Source organism: Diadema setosum, chromosome 17 (assembly GCF_964275005.1).
Source record: "Diadema setosum chromosome 17, eeDiaSeto1, whole genome shotgun sequence".
Taxonomy (NCBI): Eukaryota; Metazoa; Echinodermata; class Echinoidea; order Diadematoida; family Diadematidae; genus Diadema; species Diadema setosum.
Window position 1 is genome coordinate 33,265,450 of NC_092701.1, and position 20,972 is coordinate 33,286,421.

The following is a 20,972-nucleotide window of genomic DNA, read 5'->3' on the forward strand; positions in this document are numbered from 1 at the left end:
GGTAGCATGGAACATCTTGATAACTACGATTAAGTTGGAATACTTGTTGATCAAACTAATTAGCAGTGTTTGTTTGTTCGTTTTGTTTGTTTGTTGTTGTTTTGTAAATTGCATTGCACACATATTCAAAATTTCCGAGAAAGACCCAAAGTATATGGAAATGCTAAATTGCATAGATCTCTCATCTTTTGTGTATCAGGAGACAGAGAGTAAAACAAAGAGCATTGTTACTGTCTCAGATGAGCATACAACACAAGCGAACATCTATACATGTTGATCTATATAATTATGGAGCATATCTTGATTAGGATTAAACAAAAAATACCTTTAACTACCCACAATCCATGTGGTTTCAAATGTACACATACCCAGTTCAAGCCAAGTCTTCCTTGATACAAAAGTAGAAGGAAACTATCAATGCAGATAATGATAAAGTGGCTTTTTGTCATGGTAAGGGTGTACAACGAAAGTGTGTTCTCAGTGGACGGACAAGATAGTACTGTAAAAAAAAAAAAAAAGAAGAAAAAAAAAAGAGCAGTTTGGAGATACATGACATTCATGTGTAAAATGGGCGGGCAGCTACATCAACCCCACAAACAAGCTATGAGGTAGAAATACTAAGAATCCCACAAAAGATGTGATTACTAAAGGAAATGATGTCAACTGAGATAGAAGTTGGATTGAAAGGCACCCCTATTTGCAAATAGCTGTACCTGTACCAAATGCTCACACAGTCATTAGGCCTACTAGTATATAAGGAGCATAATGTGAGTATCAAAAGTACCATTGAATGCTTTAGAATACAGGAAAGTCCAATTAGACAGGTTTAAGATCGATGATTCTATTGTCAGTCTAGATGAGAAACCTGAAGATGACACGTCAGTGAATGATAAACTTGATGTAAATGTTGGGGATTTAGTGTTTTAGATGAATATCACATGGAAACATTTCCGGGTGAGGTTCTTTAAATAGGGTACTAAGGGCAGGAATCTCAGGATCAATGTCAAGCATCCTGCAAGTGGTCACCAAATCACCAGATCAAATATTTTCCTTAAAAAACAAACAAACAAAAAACAGGGTACTAAGGGCAGGAATCTCAGGATCAATGTCAAGCATCCTGCAAGTGGTCACCAAATCACCAGATCAAATATTTTCCTTAAAAAACAAACAAACAAACAAACAAACAAAAAAAAAACAAAAAACAAAAAAAACACTGCCAGAAAAATCACACTACAAACAGTTGATGGCAATCGTGGTCAGTTTACACGTAGCTGGAGTCTGGGACTCGCATTCAAACTCTTTGCTCTGTAAATTATGTCCTTCATCCATTAAAGTCTCAATCATTCCATGTTACACTATTTTTAATACCCCCCAAAAAGTGAAATTATTACTTCAATTTTAACCATACAAACCAGTATAATTTTGATTTTAACATGCTGAGAAATAAAAGATTTTTGGAGTACTCACAATTCATAGAGCAAGGGACACCATGATGTGTTTTCAAAATCCACATTTTCAAAATCCACATTAAGATTATTATTCTGGTGATCATGATAGTTTACTGTCAATTTGTTTTTATGTACAAATGTATCTATTCTTTTTTATTTCAAAACTTTGATCAGGTATAGAGTCTACAATTCAGATATGTTTGAAAGGATTTTGTGTGAAATGCTTGCAAAATATAGTAGGCCTACACCATCAATTTTTCATGTGTGGTGCAAACCATTTCTGCACAGCTTTGTGTGTACTGCATACATGAACAATGGATCCCTAGATAGTTTTATGGTGGCATTAATCAAATCTGATTCCAATATTAAATTAATTTCTTTTCTACAAATTAATATTCTAGACAATAATGTGTTTGTCAAAATGAAATAGGCTACAACATGACCAACTGACAAGCTAATTTACCATGAAAGGATATTTCTTTGGATAATGTAATCATCCTGTTGCTCAGTGAAGCATGAACTGTATGCAAGGTGATGATTTGGGGAAGGTTTTTGCAGATTTCAGTAAAAAAAAAAATGCGATTGTCATCTCAAATTATTAAGATTAAGACCCTACAGCATGAGAAGTCACTGAATTCTGGTAAAGGGATCTTAAAATAAATCCATCAAAATAATAAAATTAATAACTTTTTCAAAACGTACGTCTGTAACGGAAATTTTGTACGTCCGTAAAATACTGTACGTCCGTAACACAAAAAGGGTGCAATTAATTGCTAATTTAAAAAAAAAAATAATTCTTCATTTCTGCACTTTTGGGTTGTTTAACATCTAATTGAATGAAAAGAATGAATTTGCTGGAAAGTACCCCACAATTCACAGAGTTTTCCACTTTACATTCAAATGTCAGAAATTTCAACTCATGCGAGTACGTCTGTAACAGCCTTATTTTCATCATATCAAGGTCAAAGTATTGATCATATTGAATATAATTTTGTGATCACTTTACCTTCGAGATGGATGTTAGAAATTAAAAGTATCAAATCTTGTGAATGAAATCAAGTCTAGTTGTTAGAGCTTTTTAAAGTGTATGAAATGTACGTTTGTAATTATGGAATTGCCCATAAAAGACAATGAAAACAAGAGAGAAAGAGATAGATGGCGTTTCTCAGCTCAAACACAAACTTTGATGCACTACAGATTGAAAAGTAGTGACATTACTTCAATTTTTTTTTAATGTATCAACAGAAAATATACTTCTGCTGATATTTTGAGGCCTGATACGCAATTTTACTGCTGTGGTGTGTCTCCTTAAAATGAAGAAAATGAAAGGAAGGTAGGATCCCCTCCATAGGCTCACGTGTTATGAAGCTTGCGGTTTCATTACTATATAAAATGACCGCCGTTGGGCTCAATGTGAGGCCCCATGGCGTACTACATCCATTTTTGTGCGAAATCGCGAGAGTATACACCCTCTTAGCCTAGCTATGTATACTATTTGCTATGAGTTAATAAACGCAACTTTTCAGGAAGACGTTTATCACAGGGCTTTGGAAACGACTTTTGATAGTGGGTATGCATGGAAAGCCTTTTTGTAATTCGCGGAAAGATGATAAATGCAGCCTTTAGGCCTATGCTTCTCCTATATTTTCTATATCACACCTGAGAACTGGATTGTATTCGGCTATTGATAGATAGCCCTGCTTGTGGTGTGTGTGTGAGTGTGTGAACATATACATACATGTAATTATCCATACATGGCCTTGCATATGCAAAGTTTGTATGTGCTAGGCTTTGCATTATGCGTAACAAGTTTGAATATTTTGCACACTACACAGTATGCACATGAAGTAGAACATTATCATTTTTATTTTAATGCAATTTACGTGTAATGGTAAAGCAAGAACTGTAACTATTTTATACCGGTACACAATCAATGCAATATTTTGCAACAACATTCCCGCATGCATATTGATCAGAAGAAAGCTATATAAAGTTATAGGGCCAGTACCAGGTATCGCAGGTATCGCACAAACATTTAATACGTACAGTCCAAATAACGTCATTGACAAACACAAGTAAGTCAAATGCTCACAACTCAAAAAAGGATATAGTTCTGGACACTCAATCGAAATGTTTATGCACAGCTCCTAATCATTGCATGATCACCATCCAGTGCACCACTGGCCTCATCCTGTGAAGTGAACAGTTTACAAGAGAATATTGGATAGACTTACAGTTGTACAAACTACTATGAAATCCGTTTAACAATATTTGTGAGTCAGGACACCGCTCTCTTATCACAGTCGTCATCTTATGGCGAGTGCTCTTCTTCAAATGGCCATGTTCACGATGAGCAACATATACATGCTGGTTTCAGAGGATTTATATTGTTGGGATAGAAAGTGTGAAACGATGTCTGGCCTATGTCCATCAGTGCAGGGGTCAGAAAAGGTCAAGACCTAGCCAACTGCCAAATCCGCAGAGGGTTCAGTGAGTGGAATGTGATAATTCAGACGCACTAGCACAGTGCCTGCACTACATTGTAGCTGTACAGTTCTCATTGCAGTGTGTCTGCAAACCAAGGCCATAGACAATGTTTTGGTGGGACAAAGCCACTTGTATGAAATATAATATTAAACTAACAATCCCACCTCATCCCTGCTCGTGGATATACAGTTCTGTATCATACACTTGAACATTAAAGGGGATGGCTAGTAACTGTTCAGTGGGAATCAGTGGGAATGCTGGGGGATGATCAAGGATTGCAACAATCACCCCTCAGCATTCCCACTGATTCCCACTGATCAATTTGGTAAGAGTAGCCATCCCCTGTAAGTATGCATTTCAGTTAATTGAAACAGGTTTGTTTAGTATTTGTTAGTTCATGTGTTTGCTTGTTTTGGTGATCATGGCGATCATGGAAATTTATTCACGTCATGAAACACAACTGAAACGTGTTTATTTTTTGTGGGCTTGTTTTTGGAGATGGCCTGTGTTCATGGATATTTGACAGAAGTACATAATCATACCCAATTTAAGGATAACTGTGACATACTTGCCTAACTAGTAAGATTTTATCAGATTCAGTAAGATTTTTTACATTAAAAATAGCAAAATTAGATTTTCTGTCAGAGAAATCAGATTTTTAAAAATTATTTAGATATACTGTACCTTTCATGTGTATTTTCTGAAGATTTGACCGAAAGTAAGATTTTTAACTTCAGTTTGCATATAAAATAAGATTTTTGCAATCCACAAGTAAGATATTTCGTCTTGAAATGTTGGCAGGTATGCTGTGAAGATAAAGGCAATTTTGATTTTGATATTTTACATAGAGATAAACATGGTTTTGCTATTGTCCTGTCGCAAATATAACTTTAATTCCCAGTAATTGGTCCCTTTTAAACCTGGTTAAACCCACTTGTGATGTTACTCTATTCAAAATATCAGGATACACTTTGCATTTATGCATATGTCAGTGTGCTTTCACTGAACAGACAGGTCGCGGGCGCAGTGCGGCTTGCTGTGGCGAAATTAGTAGTCCCAGAATACTGTATGGTGTCTTCAAGGAGACAAATTGAAAACAGCATCCATATCCATTATCGGCCTGCAATAAACATATGCCTTGTATTAAAACATTGTTTGGGCAATATGCTTTTGGTGAAAAATGATTTAAATATTTCAAAAAATAATGGTTTGGGTAACTAACAGGAGAATAAATTGGAACTATGAGAATGGTGCAAATTGTACACTACTAGGGTACAAAATGAGTGCTGAATTCACAAATATTATGAAGGCATTAGCATATAAAATGGGGATCCCAATTGTTTAAACAATGCAGCAAAGATGTGTCGTGTCCAAGATCCAATTCGTATTGGAATTCATGAATGACTAATAACTGTTCTGGAGATACATTTAATGTTTTTACCCTCAGGCTGACCTAAAAATCATGATTCAAAGTGGACGGAGGGGCTAATATTCATTATAGACATTGCTTCTGAAAGCTTTGTTTACAAGAGGAGATTCCTACAGTAAGTGTTGGCCTATACTTATTCGTAATCTGTATTTTCTGACATCAGTCTTAACTTTTTTGTGTGTGCGTGTGTTTCTTTTACTTTCACCATTCTGCTTTCCTAAGTTGTGTGTTTGTACTCCTTATAGCGTCTCCTTTTGTTGCAACTTCAATTTTTCTTAATACTGAAATTTGATAGCATTGACTTGATCCTTTGTTATTATTTGATAGTTAACAAGAATTTGAACATCTACAGTGTAAAAAAAATCATAGTAAATGAAAAGCTGTTCCTGGTTTTTATTTTTGGGCGATGAGCTTCTAATCTGTGTGGATGTAGCTCTTTCTTTTTCTTTCCTTGCTGTCTATCTTAGCTTATCCATCATTTTCTTTGTCCATTCCTATCTCATCTTAGGTTGATTCTGATTTCAGTTCGATGAAGCAATTTGGAGACTGAAGTTGTTTTTTTTTTTTTGTACAAAATAGTCATCAATGGTACCATTTAGTGGAAGTGTTCAAAAAAAAACAGATAAACACACCAATTTTCTATCTTACTGACAAGAGTTCATTTTTCTTTTCATATCTTCGAGGTAAGGCAATGTCTGCACGGAGTTATACACCTTGAGCTTATACCTTGTTAATCTTTATCCTTTTCCCTATGATATGTCATTCTGTCTCATTATGTTTTATATTATCTTGTCATATTTTCCCACTGTTCCTCCCCTTATGTTATTTACAGTATTGTTTTATTTCATCTCATCTTCCATCTTTCCTCCCCTTTTATCCTCTGTCAATCATCATTTTCCCTTTTTATGATTCCATCATCTTCTCTTCTTATGCTTTGTTAAGTGTTATTTCTCTCTGTATATCAATTTGAATGGTTTTCATTCCGTGATATGGACTCTTTTCGATGAGTCCCCTTGAAGACACGCGTATAAAGCTTTTATGGGCTAATTTTGCCCCAGCTAGCCACACCGCACCTGTGATCTGATTGTTTAGCAAAAGCCTGTTTGGAATACGAGAAGTACAGAGGTTACACTCTAGAAAGATATGTTCATACAGGGTGGGTCGTGGCTCAAAAAAAAAAAAAAAAAAAAAAAAAAGGCCTAACCAGTTTCCCATGGTCAGTTTCTGCAATATTTGTTATCAGTAATTTAGATGCGCCATTTTCTAAGAAAAACGATACCAAGAATGATCGTCAATTTTGGTCAAGTAGTTTTTGTTTTATGCTACAAATCATACTGTGGAAGGAAGCCCCACCGCCATGCTTATCTACCGATGAACGCCACGGTGGGGCTGAATTCACGAGTAGGTTTAGGCCTATAAAGCAGGCGAGTCGTCGTAGTATTAGTACAGAAACGCAGTGGTGGTGGGGCTATCGTGAAATAGGCCCCACCGCAGTGCGTGGGCACCGTACCCGTGTGTTTATAGCAAGCAAGGGTAGGTCCTAGGGTTTAGGGTTAGGTAGGGTTGTATTCATGGTTAAATTGGCCGTAAAATTAGTCGAGGGACATATTAGGAAGTCATTTTCGCCGCATTCACGAGTATTGACTATGGAAGGCAGCCCCACCGCCGTGCTTACCTACCGATGAACGCCACACGATGGGGCTGAATTCACGAGTATTTAAACAGGCGAGTCACCGTAGTATTAGTACAGACACGCAGTGGTGGGGCCTATTTCACAAGTTTGCCGAAAATAATGAATATCCAAGCGTACCACAGTTGTAATCTGTATTATTGGCAGTATTAAATCCGATACAATTCATTGAATATTCTTTTGTCTAAAGGCTTAGCCAATGACAATAATGCAGCGCCTGCTATGCGCTCGCTAGCTCGCTCCCCAGCCAGCGCTAGCCGCCGGCCGGCTGTCGCTGCGCTGCGCTAGCATAGCCTTGCAAGCTCGCTGGCTATCAACCAGACAATCAATATCGACGACTCCGTTCTTAGATGTCATCACAATTTAGAAGTGATAGTGCCAAAGTATAGAAAGTTTTCCAAAACCGAGGAAATTGCATCCATTATGTTAACAAATGTAGAACAAAATTCAGAACAGTACAAAACCCCGCACGACCATAGAATTACTTAGAATTTAACATTTGATATTATTACATCATTAAGAAAAAAATGTCTAAACCATTTTATTAGGTCTTTAATGTCAGGCCTTGTTTGATATTTTGTATCAAATTATAATGCATGTAGTGTTTTGTTCTTGTTTGTATGTCATGTGTTTTCTTCAATAAAACATCGAAAAAAAAAAGAAAAAAAGTTTTACTCATCAGACTGCAATCACATACCCTTTCTTGGGTGGCCGGAAGCAGCATACTTTGCATTCGATGACCTGACCTTACCCAGAGACTCCAACCCCAAGCACCTTCTGATCTGGAGATTCTCCCGCCCGAAACCCCTAACAGACGGGAGACTCCAAGTTGATATGTGCGAAGCGCGAAGTTCCTAGGGTTTTAGATGTTCTCTGGTGCTATCTTAGGCTTATTTTTTCAAAATACGATAGCAATAAGTAAGAAATCCTTTCCACCGGGAGACACAGAGCCAGGGCGGGAGAAATCAAATCTCAATCGGGAGAACGGGAGATTTTGCGAAAATGGGCTTTCAGCGGGAGATCTCCAGTTGAAAACGGGAGGGTATGGAGTCTCTGCTTACCCAACCCTTTGTATATTAGGCCATGTTATTCACGAAAAGTAGGTAACGCGACACGAATATGATCACCTAATGAAACAATGTAAAGCCTTATAATTGAGGTTTGTTGAAGTCAAGGGTAAATCAAGAAAATATTGATTTCAATTTTAGGGCATAACAATATCACAATGCCAAAACAGTTTAGAACTCTGCTATTAAAGGAAAAAGGGGTAACTGAAAAAATTTTAGCAACTAAAGTATGGAACATGTTAACAATATTCTTAATCGGGGGTCCTAAGTCAAAACTTGTTATCCGTGACATTAACTACCACATTTCTGTGACAAATTTGTTCTGCGCCAATCCAATCATGTAAGGATTTCATTACAACAGCTATAATTGCAATTTGGCACTCATAAAAAGTTTCATGAAAAGGGCCCTGGACACTATACTTTCTCAATGCAGGAAGTTGTATGTTCACAATGAGTGCAGAGATGCCAAGTTCAAAAAACTTTTATGAGTGAGATTTTTATGACTCGGCGTCTTGGCGCTCATGCGCATGCGAACGAGGAGGGTGTCCCACTCCCATTGTAGGGAGCTTTTTTAAATTATTAGCTCTTAATGATGCGATCTGGTGCATACTTTAGTGACTATTTTTTACTAATTTTGAAAGGCAAAAGGGAAATATACCTTCAATTGCAACTATCACTTTAATCCTTTGAGCTATGCTCCTTATTTTTGGCCCAAATTGCAGACTTCACCAGATGCGTGAGAAAAATGGGTGCCATGCATGAGATCGTGAGACAGACCCTAAATGCTCGAGTTTCACGCATTCTGCGTGAGACTTGGTAGCTCTGTGAGTGTCCAGTGTATGCTGTATTGTGGGGAAAGTATTTAACTTTTGCCCCTGTACAGTTCAGGGGTCAAAAAGAATGTCACCTTGATAAGACTTGGCCAAAACATTCACCAGACTCATGGTCAGGGGAGAGTAAAGTAACATTAGCCCACTGTATAGCACTTTGCTGTGTGCACCATGCACTCTGTGTGCCACCAAGTTTGGTTGTCTTAAAGGGACCCTTAACTTTTGCAAATACATTCATTCTGGCATAGGCCTGTACAAACATTACTGTTCTGTCACCACAGCCAGATTAGTGAGATCCCTAGGGCTTACAATTAATCAATTACATGGCAGTATAGCTAAATTGGATGAAAAGGATGAGGACCTCATATCAAGGTGACTTAAAAAAAAACAGCTTTCTATAAAATAATACCAGACGTTCTAGACATAAAAAAAGAAAAAAAAAAATCATGGGTACATCCCATCATCTTTGCACTTTTCGTTTGAATAATTCTTAACACAAACGCAAAACAGACACACACACACACACACACACACACACACACACACAAAAAAAAAACTTTAAAGAAATTGAAAACACTTGGATCGATGTATAGGACTGCCTCTATCCACCTGAAAACTTCATAAATAACTTTTTTTTAAAAGGTGCCCATTTGCATAAATTGAGATTCTATTCCCCTCGGGATGGATGCTACCTGCCAAGTTTGGTGAACTATGTTGTATCAGTCATGGGGTTTTCAAGAAGAAAATGAAAGTACAAAATTAACGCATGACGCACATCACACACCGGACAAAGAGCACACGCAATAACTCAATTGAGCCTTCAGCTCAGGTGAGCTATAAAAAGGATGTCAAAAAGTACAGATTATGAATATCAAGTATGGGTTTCCTCCTGTTATCAATGTCTGCAGATGCAATGTAGCCCCTCTGTTCACTTTGAGTAATGATTTTCATATGTCAATGTGAAGGTAATTGATCTCCATAGCAAATGTATGAGTCTTTATGTTGCTTGAACAAGGATCAAAATTTCATTTGTGATCTTATAGTCGATCCTCATCAAATGCTAATGAATTTTCATTCATTAATTGAGTACTTATCTTAATGCACTAGTATACTTTTGCACCATTCCTTTTGAATTTCTGATTTCTCCTGTTTACGTAATACCCCGCTCATTATTCTTTGAACGGATGAATTAAATCATCTACTACCAAAAACATAGGCCTTCAGGGTACTGCCAAAGCAGTGTTATTGCTGTGTAGGCCTACATGCCATAAGATCGTTACACTGCCATTAATCATGGATATGGATGCTGTTTCAATGTGCTTTCTTGAAGACACCATACAGCTTTTTTGTATGCTCCAAGCAAGCTGCATCACTGATCTTATAAAGGATCAGTTGCCGCATCATGAATGACACGTCCACCCACGGCCCAACTGTTAAGCTTAAGTTATATATACGCCAGAGCAAAAGAGTATCCTGATATTTGTATGTCATGTCTATATACGTAAGAAGTGGGTTTTTAGAGGCAGCTTCTAGGACAATAAAGAAACCATGCAGCTCACTATAATTCTTATTAAGCTTCTAGCATTCACATGTAAATTATCAAAATCATCTAAATTGCCTTAACTTCACAATCAACATAAAACTGGGTATGTTACTGTGGAGTTCTGTCAAATTTCCATGATCGCCATGATCGCCAAAACAAGCAAACACATGAACAAGCAAATACTAAACAAACCTGTTTCAATTAACTGAAATGCATACTTACAGGGGATAGCCTGTATTACCAAACTGATCAGTAGGAATCAGTGGGAATGCTGAGGGGTGATTGTTGCAATCCTTGTGGGATTCTTTTATGAGTATATTATACATGTATATCTATTGTTGAATGAAAATTATTTGCCTCAGAATGATCTCATATTCAAGCAATGTGCAGTATATGCCCCGTCACTGTCAGGCATGCTAACCTGGAAACATTGAACTGCACATAACTTGAATAATAATTATATGAGACCATTCATTCTCAAGCAAATAATTTTCACACAACAATAGATACCGGTATATAAAGTAGTCTATCCCGCAAGGATTGGAACAATCATCCCCCAGCATTCCCACTGAACAGTTGCTAGCACTCATTTTGGTCCTTTCTCACTCTAAAACTTTATTTCATTTGCATGCATTTCTATTGATATCACTCATTTTGACTCCTAAATTATAGCATTGGCCTATGGGAGTCTCACTCTCAACTAAAGTTTCCAATTATGGCAGCCCTGTACTAGCCATCCCCTTTTATAATGTTCATGTGTATGATATATTCACAAGCAGGGATGAGGTGGGATTGTTAGTTTAATACATCTCATACAAGTGGCTTCCCACCAAAACATTATCAATAACCTTGGTTTGCACACACGCTGCCATGAGAACTGTATAGCTATGTGTAGTGCAGGCTATAGTGTGTCTGAATTATCACATTTCACTCACTGAACCCTCTGCGGATTTGGCAGTTGGCTAGGTCTTGACCTTTTCTGACCCCTGCACTGATGGACATAGGCCAGACATCGTTCCACACTTTCCATCCCCACAATATAAATCCTCTGAAACCAGCATGTTATATGTTGCTCATGTGAACATGGCCATTTGAAGAAGAGGACTCGCCATAAGATGACGACTGTGATAAGAGAGCAGTGTCCTGACTCACAAATATTGTTAAACGGATTTCATAGTACGTACACCATGTAGTTTGTACAACTGTAAGTCTATCCCATATTCTCTTGTAAACTGTTTACTTCACAGGATGAGGCCAGTGGTGCACTGGATGGTGATCATGCAATGATTAGGAGCTGTGAATAAACATTTCGATTGAGTGTCCAGAACTACTGTATATCCTTTTATGAGTTGTGAGCATTTGACTTACTTATGTTTGTCAATTTGACATTTGGACTTCATCAAATGTTGGTGCGATACCTGGTACTGGCCCTATAACTTTATATAGCTTTCTTCTGATCAATATGCATGCTTGAATGTTGTTGCAAAATATTACATTGATTGTGTACCGGTAGTTACAGTTCTTGCTTTACCATTACACGTAAATTGCATTTAATGATAATGTTCCACTTCATGTGTATGCTGTGTAGTGTGCAAAATATTCAAACTTGTTACGCAGAATGCAAAGCCTAGCACATACAAACTTTGCATACATGTGCAGGTCAGGGCTGCCAACTCTCATGCATTGAGGTCCTTTCTCACTCGATCTAAAACTTATTTCATTTCCATGCATTTCTATTGATCTCACGCATTTTGACTCCTAATAGCATTGGCCTATGGGAGTCTCACTCTCAACTAGTTTCCTATGTTGACAGCCCTGGCATGTATGGATAATTACATGTACAGAGCATATGTATGTTCACACACTCACACACCACATGCAGGGCTATATCTATCAATACTAATAGCCGAATACAATCCAGTTCTCAGGTGCGATGTAGAAAATATAGGAGAAGCATAGGCCTAAAGGCTGCATTTATCATCTTTCTGCGAATTACAAAATTACAAAAAGGCTTAATTTCCATGCACACCCACTATCAAAAGTTATTTTTTAATATGTGTGCAATGCAATCTACAAAAAAACAAAACGAACAAACAAGCACTGCTAATTAGTTTTGATTAACAAGTATTCCAACTTAATCATAGTTATCGAGATGTTCCATGCTACCTTTCAATTAAATCACAAATAAAGATCAGAAAATAAAATCAACAAATCAATCCTCATGAAATTATAAAGCTCACATACAGTCACACTATATGTCACACTATATGTGTCTGCCTCGCTTTTTGGTGAACCTGGCAGCCAGCTTCGCTTTTTGGCAAACCTGGCGGCCAGGTTCGCTTTTTGGCAAACCTGGCAGCCAGGTTCGCTTTTTGGCGAACCTGGCGGCCAAGTTCGCTTTTTGGCAAACCTTGCAGCCAGGTTCGCTTATTATCGAACCTGGCGGCCAGGTTCGCTTTTTGGCGAACCTTGCAGCCAGGTTCGCTTTTTGGCGAACCTTGCGGCCAGGTTCGCTTTTTGGCGAACCTGGCGGTCAGGTTCGCTTTTTGGCGAACCTGGCGGCCAGGTTCGCCTTTTGGCGAACCTGGCGGCCAGGTTCGCTTTTTGGCAAACCTTGCAGCCAGGTTCGCTTTTTGGCGAACCTGGCAGCCAGGTTCGCTTTTTGGCAAACCTTGCAGCCAGGTTCGCTTATTGGCGAACCTGGCAGCCAGGCAGCCAGGTTCGCTTTTTGGCGAACCTTGCAGCCAGGTTCGCTTTTTGGCGAACCTGGCGGTCAGGTTTGCTTTTTGGCGAACCTGGCGGCCAGGTTCGCTTTTTGGCAAACCTTGCAGCCAGGTTCGCTTTTTGGCGAACCTGGCAGCCAGGTTCGCTTTTTGGCGAACCTGGCAGCCAAGTTCGCTTTTTGGCAAACCTTGCAGCCAGGTTCGCTTATTGGCGAACCTGGCGGCCAGGTTCGCTTTTTGGCGAACCTTGCAGCCAGGTTCGCTTTTTGGCGAACCTGGCGGCCAGGTTCGCTTTCTGGCAAACCTTGCAGCCAGGTTCGCTTTTTGGGGAACCTTGCAGCCAGGTTTGCTTTTTTTGCGAACCTGGCGGCCAGGTTCGCTTTTTGGCAAACCTTGCAGCCAGGTTCGCTTTTTGGCGAACCTGGCTGCCAGGTTCGCTTTTTGGCGAACCTGGGAGCATCATTTTCAGTAGCAAAAGCCATTTTTTGCACATTGATGGATCAATTTGTAACAAATTTTTCCCAAAATCGAGTGCTTTTTTGTAGACTGTTTTGGAAAGTCTCTTTTTATTTTGGACTGGGTTCGTTGCTTTTTTTCCCCTCCCACTTATATTTATGGAACTCAATTGCTAGTTGCTGAGATGTTTTCAGTTTTCACAACAAATACATGTACTTGAAGAAAGAAAAGCTGAATTGGAGTATGAAAACTTTGAGACTTTGAAAAGATAATGAATATTTTCAAAAAGCATGATTGAGAAGAGTTCTTATTAATTCTACTAAATGTATTCCATCCATAATAGGGATGTATGCAGACCTGGACGCACAATGTGACAAATCAGGAATTGTCAGGTACCTAGTACATAGGTGTTGCACACGACCCATATACCTTGAGGGATCGGGAATTATCAGGAGGGGGGTTGATAGGGGAATCTGGGCTATACCCTAATATCCGAGGCATCACATGGTTGCCTCCTCTCCATCAACCCCCTCCCCTCCCCCCCCCCACCTCACCACCCCCAGCTGCCCTAATGAACTTCCATCGACACTTTTTGAAATTTGGATTGTTATCCAGTGAGGATCTCCCTGCATGTACATTCTTGATCTTCTTTTTTCCTTGCGCCCCCCTGAACCTCCTTGTTTTTGTTTGTTTGTTTGTTTGTTTTGTTTTGTTTTGTTTTTTTTTGGGGGGGTTGTTTTTTTTTTCCACCCATTTATTGTTTCATGTCTGCAGTACTTTTGATAATGGCTATATCTTCATTTAACATCATTTTCATTTTATTTCTATGCTAAATGCTATCAATTTGTCTACTATCCCCAAGTATACAACTTGGAAATATATCTTGTTCTACCCCTCTCCACTATCTTCCTCCCCTCTCTCTTTTAGCACAATCTTTCTCTCCAACGCAAATGTTCTCTCTCTCACATACGCACACATTAAAAGTTAAAACCTACCTAACTTTGATTGCACTTACATTCATCACAAAACTTTGCATTCTGACATACAGTTTGGTGACAAACATACTGTGTACTGCTTTATTATATTTGAGATCTTGGAACACAGAATGATTAAGACACACAGCATAGCACTGATTCCCCCATATATCTGTGGACAGGTGCACCTACACGTAGCTAACTGATAATGTAATTGAGTAAGCTGTTATGTAATCACATGCAGCAAGCATTGATATTACTATAGCAACAAAACCAAACCTGCAAACAACACCAAACCAATATTCTTCATATATCTCAATCAACTTGTTGCCACGCACAAGGACATACCTTCCGACACTTTGTATGTCAGCAAGTATTTCACTGGTAGCTGTACCTACCCTCTGTACTACCAGAAGCACACAATCTGCACTTCAGATGACAGAAACGCACAGCGACATCATATACCACGTGACTGCAAATGTGTGTAGACGTGTAGACAATACGTGTTACAAATGTAAGTATCTTTTTTAGCAAACCTATTGCATATTGGGTCCATCAGCCACACAACCCAAACATCTTCATGTTCATTTGAACAGTTATTGGCATATCTTGCAGTCCTGGACAGTAGAGAAAACAGGACATAAAATTTGAATCCTGTTTGGGTAGCGACAAAGATAAAAATAGGTCAATCTGCTATCTTGCGCTCATCTACGGCAACTTATCCAATCGTCGTTCTTGCACTGGCTAGCGGCATCACACGGTAAATCTGGAGTCAGGTGCGCCCGTATCACACGGCATCAAGGCGGTGTGCGTGCCACATGTGAAACCAACGGGGCAAGGCAGGCCGTTTTATCTGTTCTCGGCATGCTGCAATTAATTTGATTTAATTCTCCGTTGAAGTGTCATCCACAATTTCTAAAACCACAGGTACTGCACACACACAGAACCATCAGCTAACAGCATACATGCATTACGGCAATCCTACATTTGGTTTTTTTTTTTTTTTTTAATTCAACCCTCCCACTTGGGACATATTAGATTATTTCCTAAAATACTTGATTTCGAGGAAATCTTTCCTCATGGTCTGAATTAGATGCTGGTTGCGTGTCTATCTTGGTGTGCCACATACACAGATTTATGTTCAGCAGGTCTGATATACTCTGTTTGCATAATGTAACATGATTGTTACTTGGGGAATTCTGTGAAAAGCCATATACTCGGCTTCACTGATTACACCCAAGAGATAATAGACACACTCACCATATCAGAGCAAGTTTTCAAGCAATCAGTGGTTATTCCATACATATTGTAAATAATTGCATTTCATCTACGCTTTTACAGCTTACAGTTTAAAGCAGCCATACAATGAAATATTAGCACTTTATGAAATTACATTATTATTCCATCTAGCTGTATCAACGACACAAACTGCATTTCTCAAACAGGCAGAAGTCCTAAATGCCTTCAAATTGTACAACTGTACCAGAGGAGGCACACAGGTCACTCCTAGATAGAGTTCATGCCCTATTTTCAAACATCTCACTCCAGAGAGGGGATGAATTTAGCTGCCCCCATGGGTGCTGGGTCAGGGGTGCAGCCATAGCGCCATGGACACGCACCAGTGCACAACACCCTGCCCTCCACCCTTGACTGGGAGGGTGCCTATACCGGGCGTTACGGCAAGGCGTCAGTCCATTTCCCCACCGACTGGGACGGGGAAGCGTGCTATCCAGGCGTAGCGCAAATATTTACGATTCGGGGGCTCCTCGTCTTAATTGGGTTTTCCCCTCGGCTTAAAATGTGCTAGGAGGCACAGCCTGATGATAAGATAGCAATGGTGCAAACTCACTTAGGGCTATATTCCCCTAAGGTGTCTAAAAGTGGAGAAAACAGGGCTGGAGTCTGCATGGTGAAATGAATTCTATTTCCAGAGTGGCACTCTCTAGTCATCACTTGTCTGACCTTCCTTCCGTCAACTTCCAATGTTTTAACCAACGTTGAATCCGCCGGCATCTCCGTCTGTCTTGTCATTGACTAGAAAATCTTCTCTTTGACCCTCTCTCTTGGAGTTTGAACACAAACACACATTCTTATTCTGTCCTTTCCCTCTTTTTCTCCTTCATTTCTTCCTTCCCTCTATCATCCCATCCTTCTATCTTCTCTCTCTCTCTGATCTCTTTTCCTGCCATTCTTTATATCAGGGCTTGACACTAACTCTTTTTTTTCTCTGGTGGGCCATTTGGGCCACTATTTAATATCTTTAAATCTGAAATTTTGGTGGTTTGAAATAAAACCAAACGTAACAATTCATTTTGAATCACAATTACCCAATTAAGGGACCAAAAGATAACCTTTTCTGAAATTTGGTGGCCCAACATCAATTTTCAGTGGTCTTGGGCCACCGCTAATGTTGAGCCCATTCCTTTTAAATTCACTGAACTATTCAAAATCCTACAACTTTCCCCATCTACATGTAATTCTCAGTCAAAAATAACATACTCCAAGAAATTGATTTTTATTCTCAATGATTCTGTTCTGACCCCTCTTTGGCTTATTACTGTGTGTGAGCAAATGCAACTCTGCACAACTTACCCAGCTCTCACACACTAGAATACGAGGTCGTCAGTCATACTTCATAAGTCATGAAGTCATATCGGTTGCTCACCGGCCTAACCGCTTCCTCTAGGGAGTTTTATCTTTATATTCCACTTTGTGTGTTCTGTGCATGGAGTAAAGTGATGTTCAGAGGTAGAGGATGGGGTAAGGGGATAGGAAAGTGGATGGGTTGGGGGTGGGGAGGGGGATGGGAATCTGACATCCCTTCTCCCAGGGTTTAACATAAAATTTGCAATATCTCGCTCAGAAGGCACACAGTTCTTGGCCTCAATTTCCCTTTCCTCCTGTCTGTGTTCTATCAGCTGATACCATAATCTGGGCATTCAGGTAGAATTTCCGTAAAAATTTCTTGGATCTCCATTTTATCCTCCCCTTTTTTAAAAATCATTTAGTCTCCTTGTCCTCTTCTAGGTAGTTAATCCTTGGAATCTTTTGTCTCCTGGTGCCAGCCTGTCTCTGAAGTTTGCATGTACTTGTAAACTGCTATCAAGGTCTCATATCCCTGATTTTAATATCTCATAGGTGTAAAAAGTTTGTCTGAACTCCCCCTCACCCCTCCTCCCCCATCCTAGCTTCATCTTTTTGTACGATCTCTTTATGACTGTTCTCCCTATCATGGCAAACCTAATTTCCTTTATAGCATTTCTTACTCTGCATCCCCCACTCGTAACTGCTTAAGAGCCTACAATGAGAAAATTAGCAAAAAAAAAAAAAATGGGATACCATTTTCTTTGTGTTTTTCATTTAAATACATTATATACACTGTATCTTTCTACGCAATTTCCCTTGTTTGCATTTCTTAAAAGTTTGTTAGTTTGTTTGTTTGTTTGTTTGTTTGGGTTTTTTGTGGGGGGGTTTGGTTGTTTTTATGTCTTTTTGTCTTCTCTCTGCCAAACTCTTTTCTGGGTCAAGCAGATTCCTTTTACACTTTGTTTGTGACTCTTACTCTTACACAAGATAGTGGTTACCTATTCAGTTTTTGGTCTATTCATCATTCTATCTACCCAGATATCTATCTATCTATCTATCTATCTACCTATCTATCTGTCTATTTATCTATTCATCTATCTATCTATCGATACCAATCTACCTACCTACTTTCCTACATGTACCTACCTTCTTACTTACTTATCTATTAAAGATATTATATCTACTTTATCTATTTATCAACCTATCTATCTGTATCTCTCTACCAATTACATCCTAATAAACTATGATATCATTCTCTCTTCTCTTCTCTTCTCTTCTCTTCTCTAAACACACCCCTGGGAATAATGGCGGTTAGGAGAGATAACTAGGGTGAGATCTGACGACTTCCCAGGACAGTGTCCAGTGTCCTTGAGTGGACGGTCTGCTGTGGGATTAGCCTCCCAACCAGCCGACTAAATATATATTTTTCCTTTCCAACAACACATTGAATTAATAGTAATGTTTTTAAACCATCACATGCATCAAACTAGAGACAAACAATGTCAGATTGAAAGCAAATATTTGATATTCAAGATATATGATTTTGAGAATTAAAATGCCATGAAGATACTACTGTCAAGATGAAGGTAAAGAGATAGGTTGTATGCAAAGTATCAGTGATATTCATGTTATTGTTCCCAAATACATGTGTAAATGCATGCAAGTATTTCTGGTTTTACAGTACATGTATCTGGGCTATATAGCTAGTCTTGGCTGACCTGACTCTAATGCAGAAGAAGGGATGGTACATGTATCTTTGAATTTAGAATGTTCCAGTTTTTTTTTGAGGCAGAACAGAACATCAAATGATAGTTCAGGCCGGGATAGTCGAGTCTTAAACTCAGCAGGATCATCTCTTTCAATAGCAATGAAAAGACCAGGAAGCTAAAAATCATCTCCAACCAATAAAGACGAATCCTGAGAATATACTCGGGCAAGTGTCTATGGGAAATGCATGTTGTAGCAAAAAATCAGTCCGTCTTCAACAGGTTAATGTGCATGTGGACTATGATAGATGAAACTAGTGCATGTGTGTTGTTCCATCATATATGTGCCGAAAGTCATACCTAAACCATAGGTTGTGCAAAGTATTGAACCTAGCTCGCAAGGCATTTTGAATCAATCTCTCTCAAATTAGATTTTTTTTTTTGTAAATTTCTCTCTGATTTAGGGTAAATATAATGTACTCTCAACCAATTCAATCTATTAAATCTTTTTTAAACAGTAAAATGCAGAGTTGGGCATTTAATGATGACCAGATGATTATTTCTGCAGTAAAATTCTACAATAACTTGATGTAATAATGGATGGGATGGGCATTGGTTCGGGCAAAGATTGGACAAGGGTTCCATGACATTTGCTCCTGTGACAATTGCTCCAATGAAATATCTGCACGCTAAGCCAAAAACATACAGTGTAAATTCTACCAACAAACATAACCCTAATCCTCACATCAAACTAAATCTAAAACCCTATCACAACCCGAAAGCTAACCCAAAGTCCTTGGAGAAAACAAGATCGGAGCAACTGTCACAGGAGCACCTGGACAAGATGATAGACAATGAAGGGAGAAGATGATGAAAGAAGAGGACGGGGTAGAGACAGAGGGTGAGAGAGCTCCATGAAAGAAAATCTGCAGCACTGACTTACACGTCACAACGGCTCTCAAGTGTGGGGTGAAGACCTGATCATTCTTAAACCAGGTGACGTTGGCAGGGGGTCTACTGGCTGGTGGGCTACAGGCCAGGGTGACCGGCCGACCCTGGAGCTCCTCGACGTCAGATGGCTCGGTGACAAAGTTCCAGTCCATACCTGGCAATTGGAAAGGAGGGAAACATAGATTATAAAGCCATGACAGGTGTCTCGGTGTAAGAGTGTAGATGATGTTATTTCAGGCAATCATCATATCAAATCAAATAGTGTCACGCTTGTGTCTGTCAAATTTCAAAGCAAGGTTTTATTGCGCATGTATGTACAATATGCAGGATTTCATTCTTGAGGCAATACACCGCCTTTGCAATGTCTACATGTCCTAGGTACCACTTCTCTCATTTGACCATTAATGCCAGTCTCCAAACACTTTAACTATATTATGTTGAATGTTTCGCAAGGTTTTCATTTTCACAAATTTAGCAAGTTGGGTGTTATTCGCGAAATTAAAAACATGCAAAAATATTGAACTCTGATCCCGACATGAATGTGATGTGTACAGATACATTTCTCTGTTCAGTACTGGACTCCACAGTCATGAATTTAACCACATAAGAAACTGTCAGGAAGTCACAATTCACAAAAAATTAGCCTCACTATTCTTTTAATGGCGTATAAAGTGACTCCTTAGTATTTATATCTGTGATTCTCAGAAATGCAGTAGGACATAACGTCTTTTTTAAAAGTTCAACATAAATCACTGGGAAATTTTGATTGACAGCTCAAACTACATTTAAATAGATCATTGAGAAAGCAACTATGTAATGGCTCTACAGATTATTGCTCATCTCTCCATGAGTTTATGTCTCATGACAGGTTGGTATTAATCAGACAGTCACATTAAAATGTGCTTTCAAGCCAAAAATATCCCTGAAGAGGCAATATTAAAGTCATGGCTAATTCTAAATAAAGTGAGAGCAACCTGAGTCAACCTGGACCTTGAAGAAACCTAGTACGTATACATCTCGCTTTCCCCCTCTTCCTTCCCTGTTCTTTTCATCTCTCATCTATCTTCTCTTTCTTTTCTTTT

General features: G+C 38.9%; 1 protein-coding gene across 1 annotated transcript in view; it reads right to left on the minus strand.

Annotated features, from left to right (window-relative positions):
• LOC140240624 (contactin-3-like) overlaps positions 1–20,972 on the minus strand; it is a 110,990-nt gene that overhangs the window by 59,478 nt on the left and 30,540 nt on the right. The window contains exon 6 of the mRNA XM_072320378.1: positions 19,883–20,044. Coding sequence (XP_072176479.1) covers positions 19,883–20,044 — 162 coding nt within the window. The remainder of the gene's footprint in view (positions 1–19,882; positions 20,045–20,972) is intronic.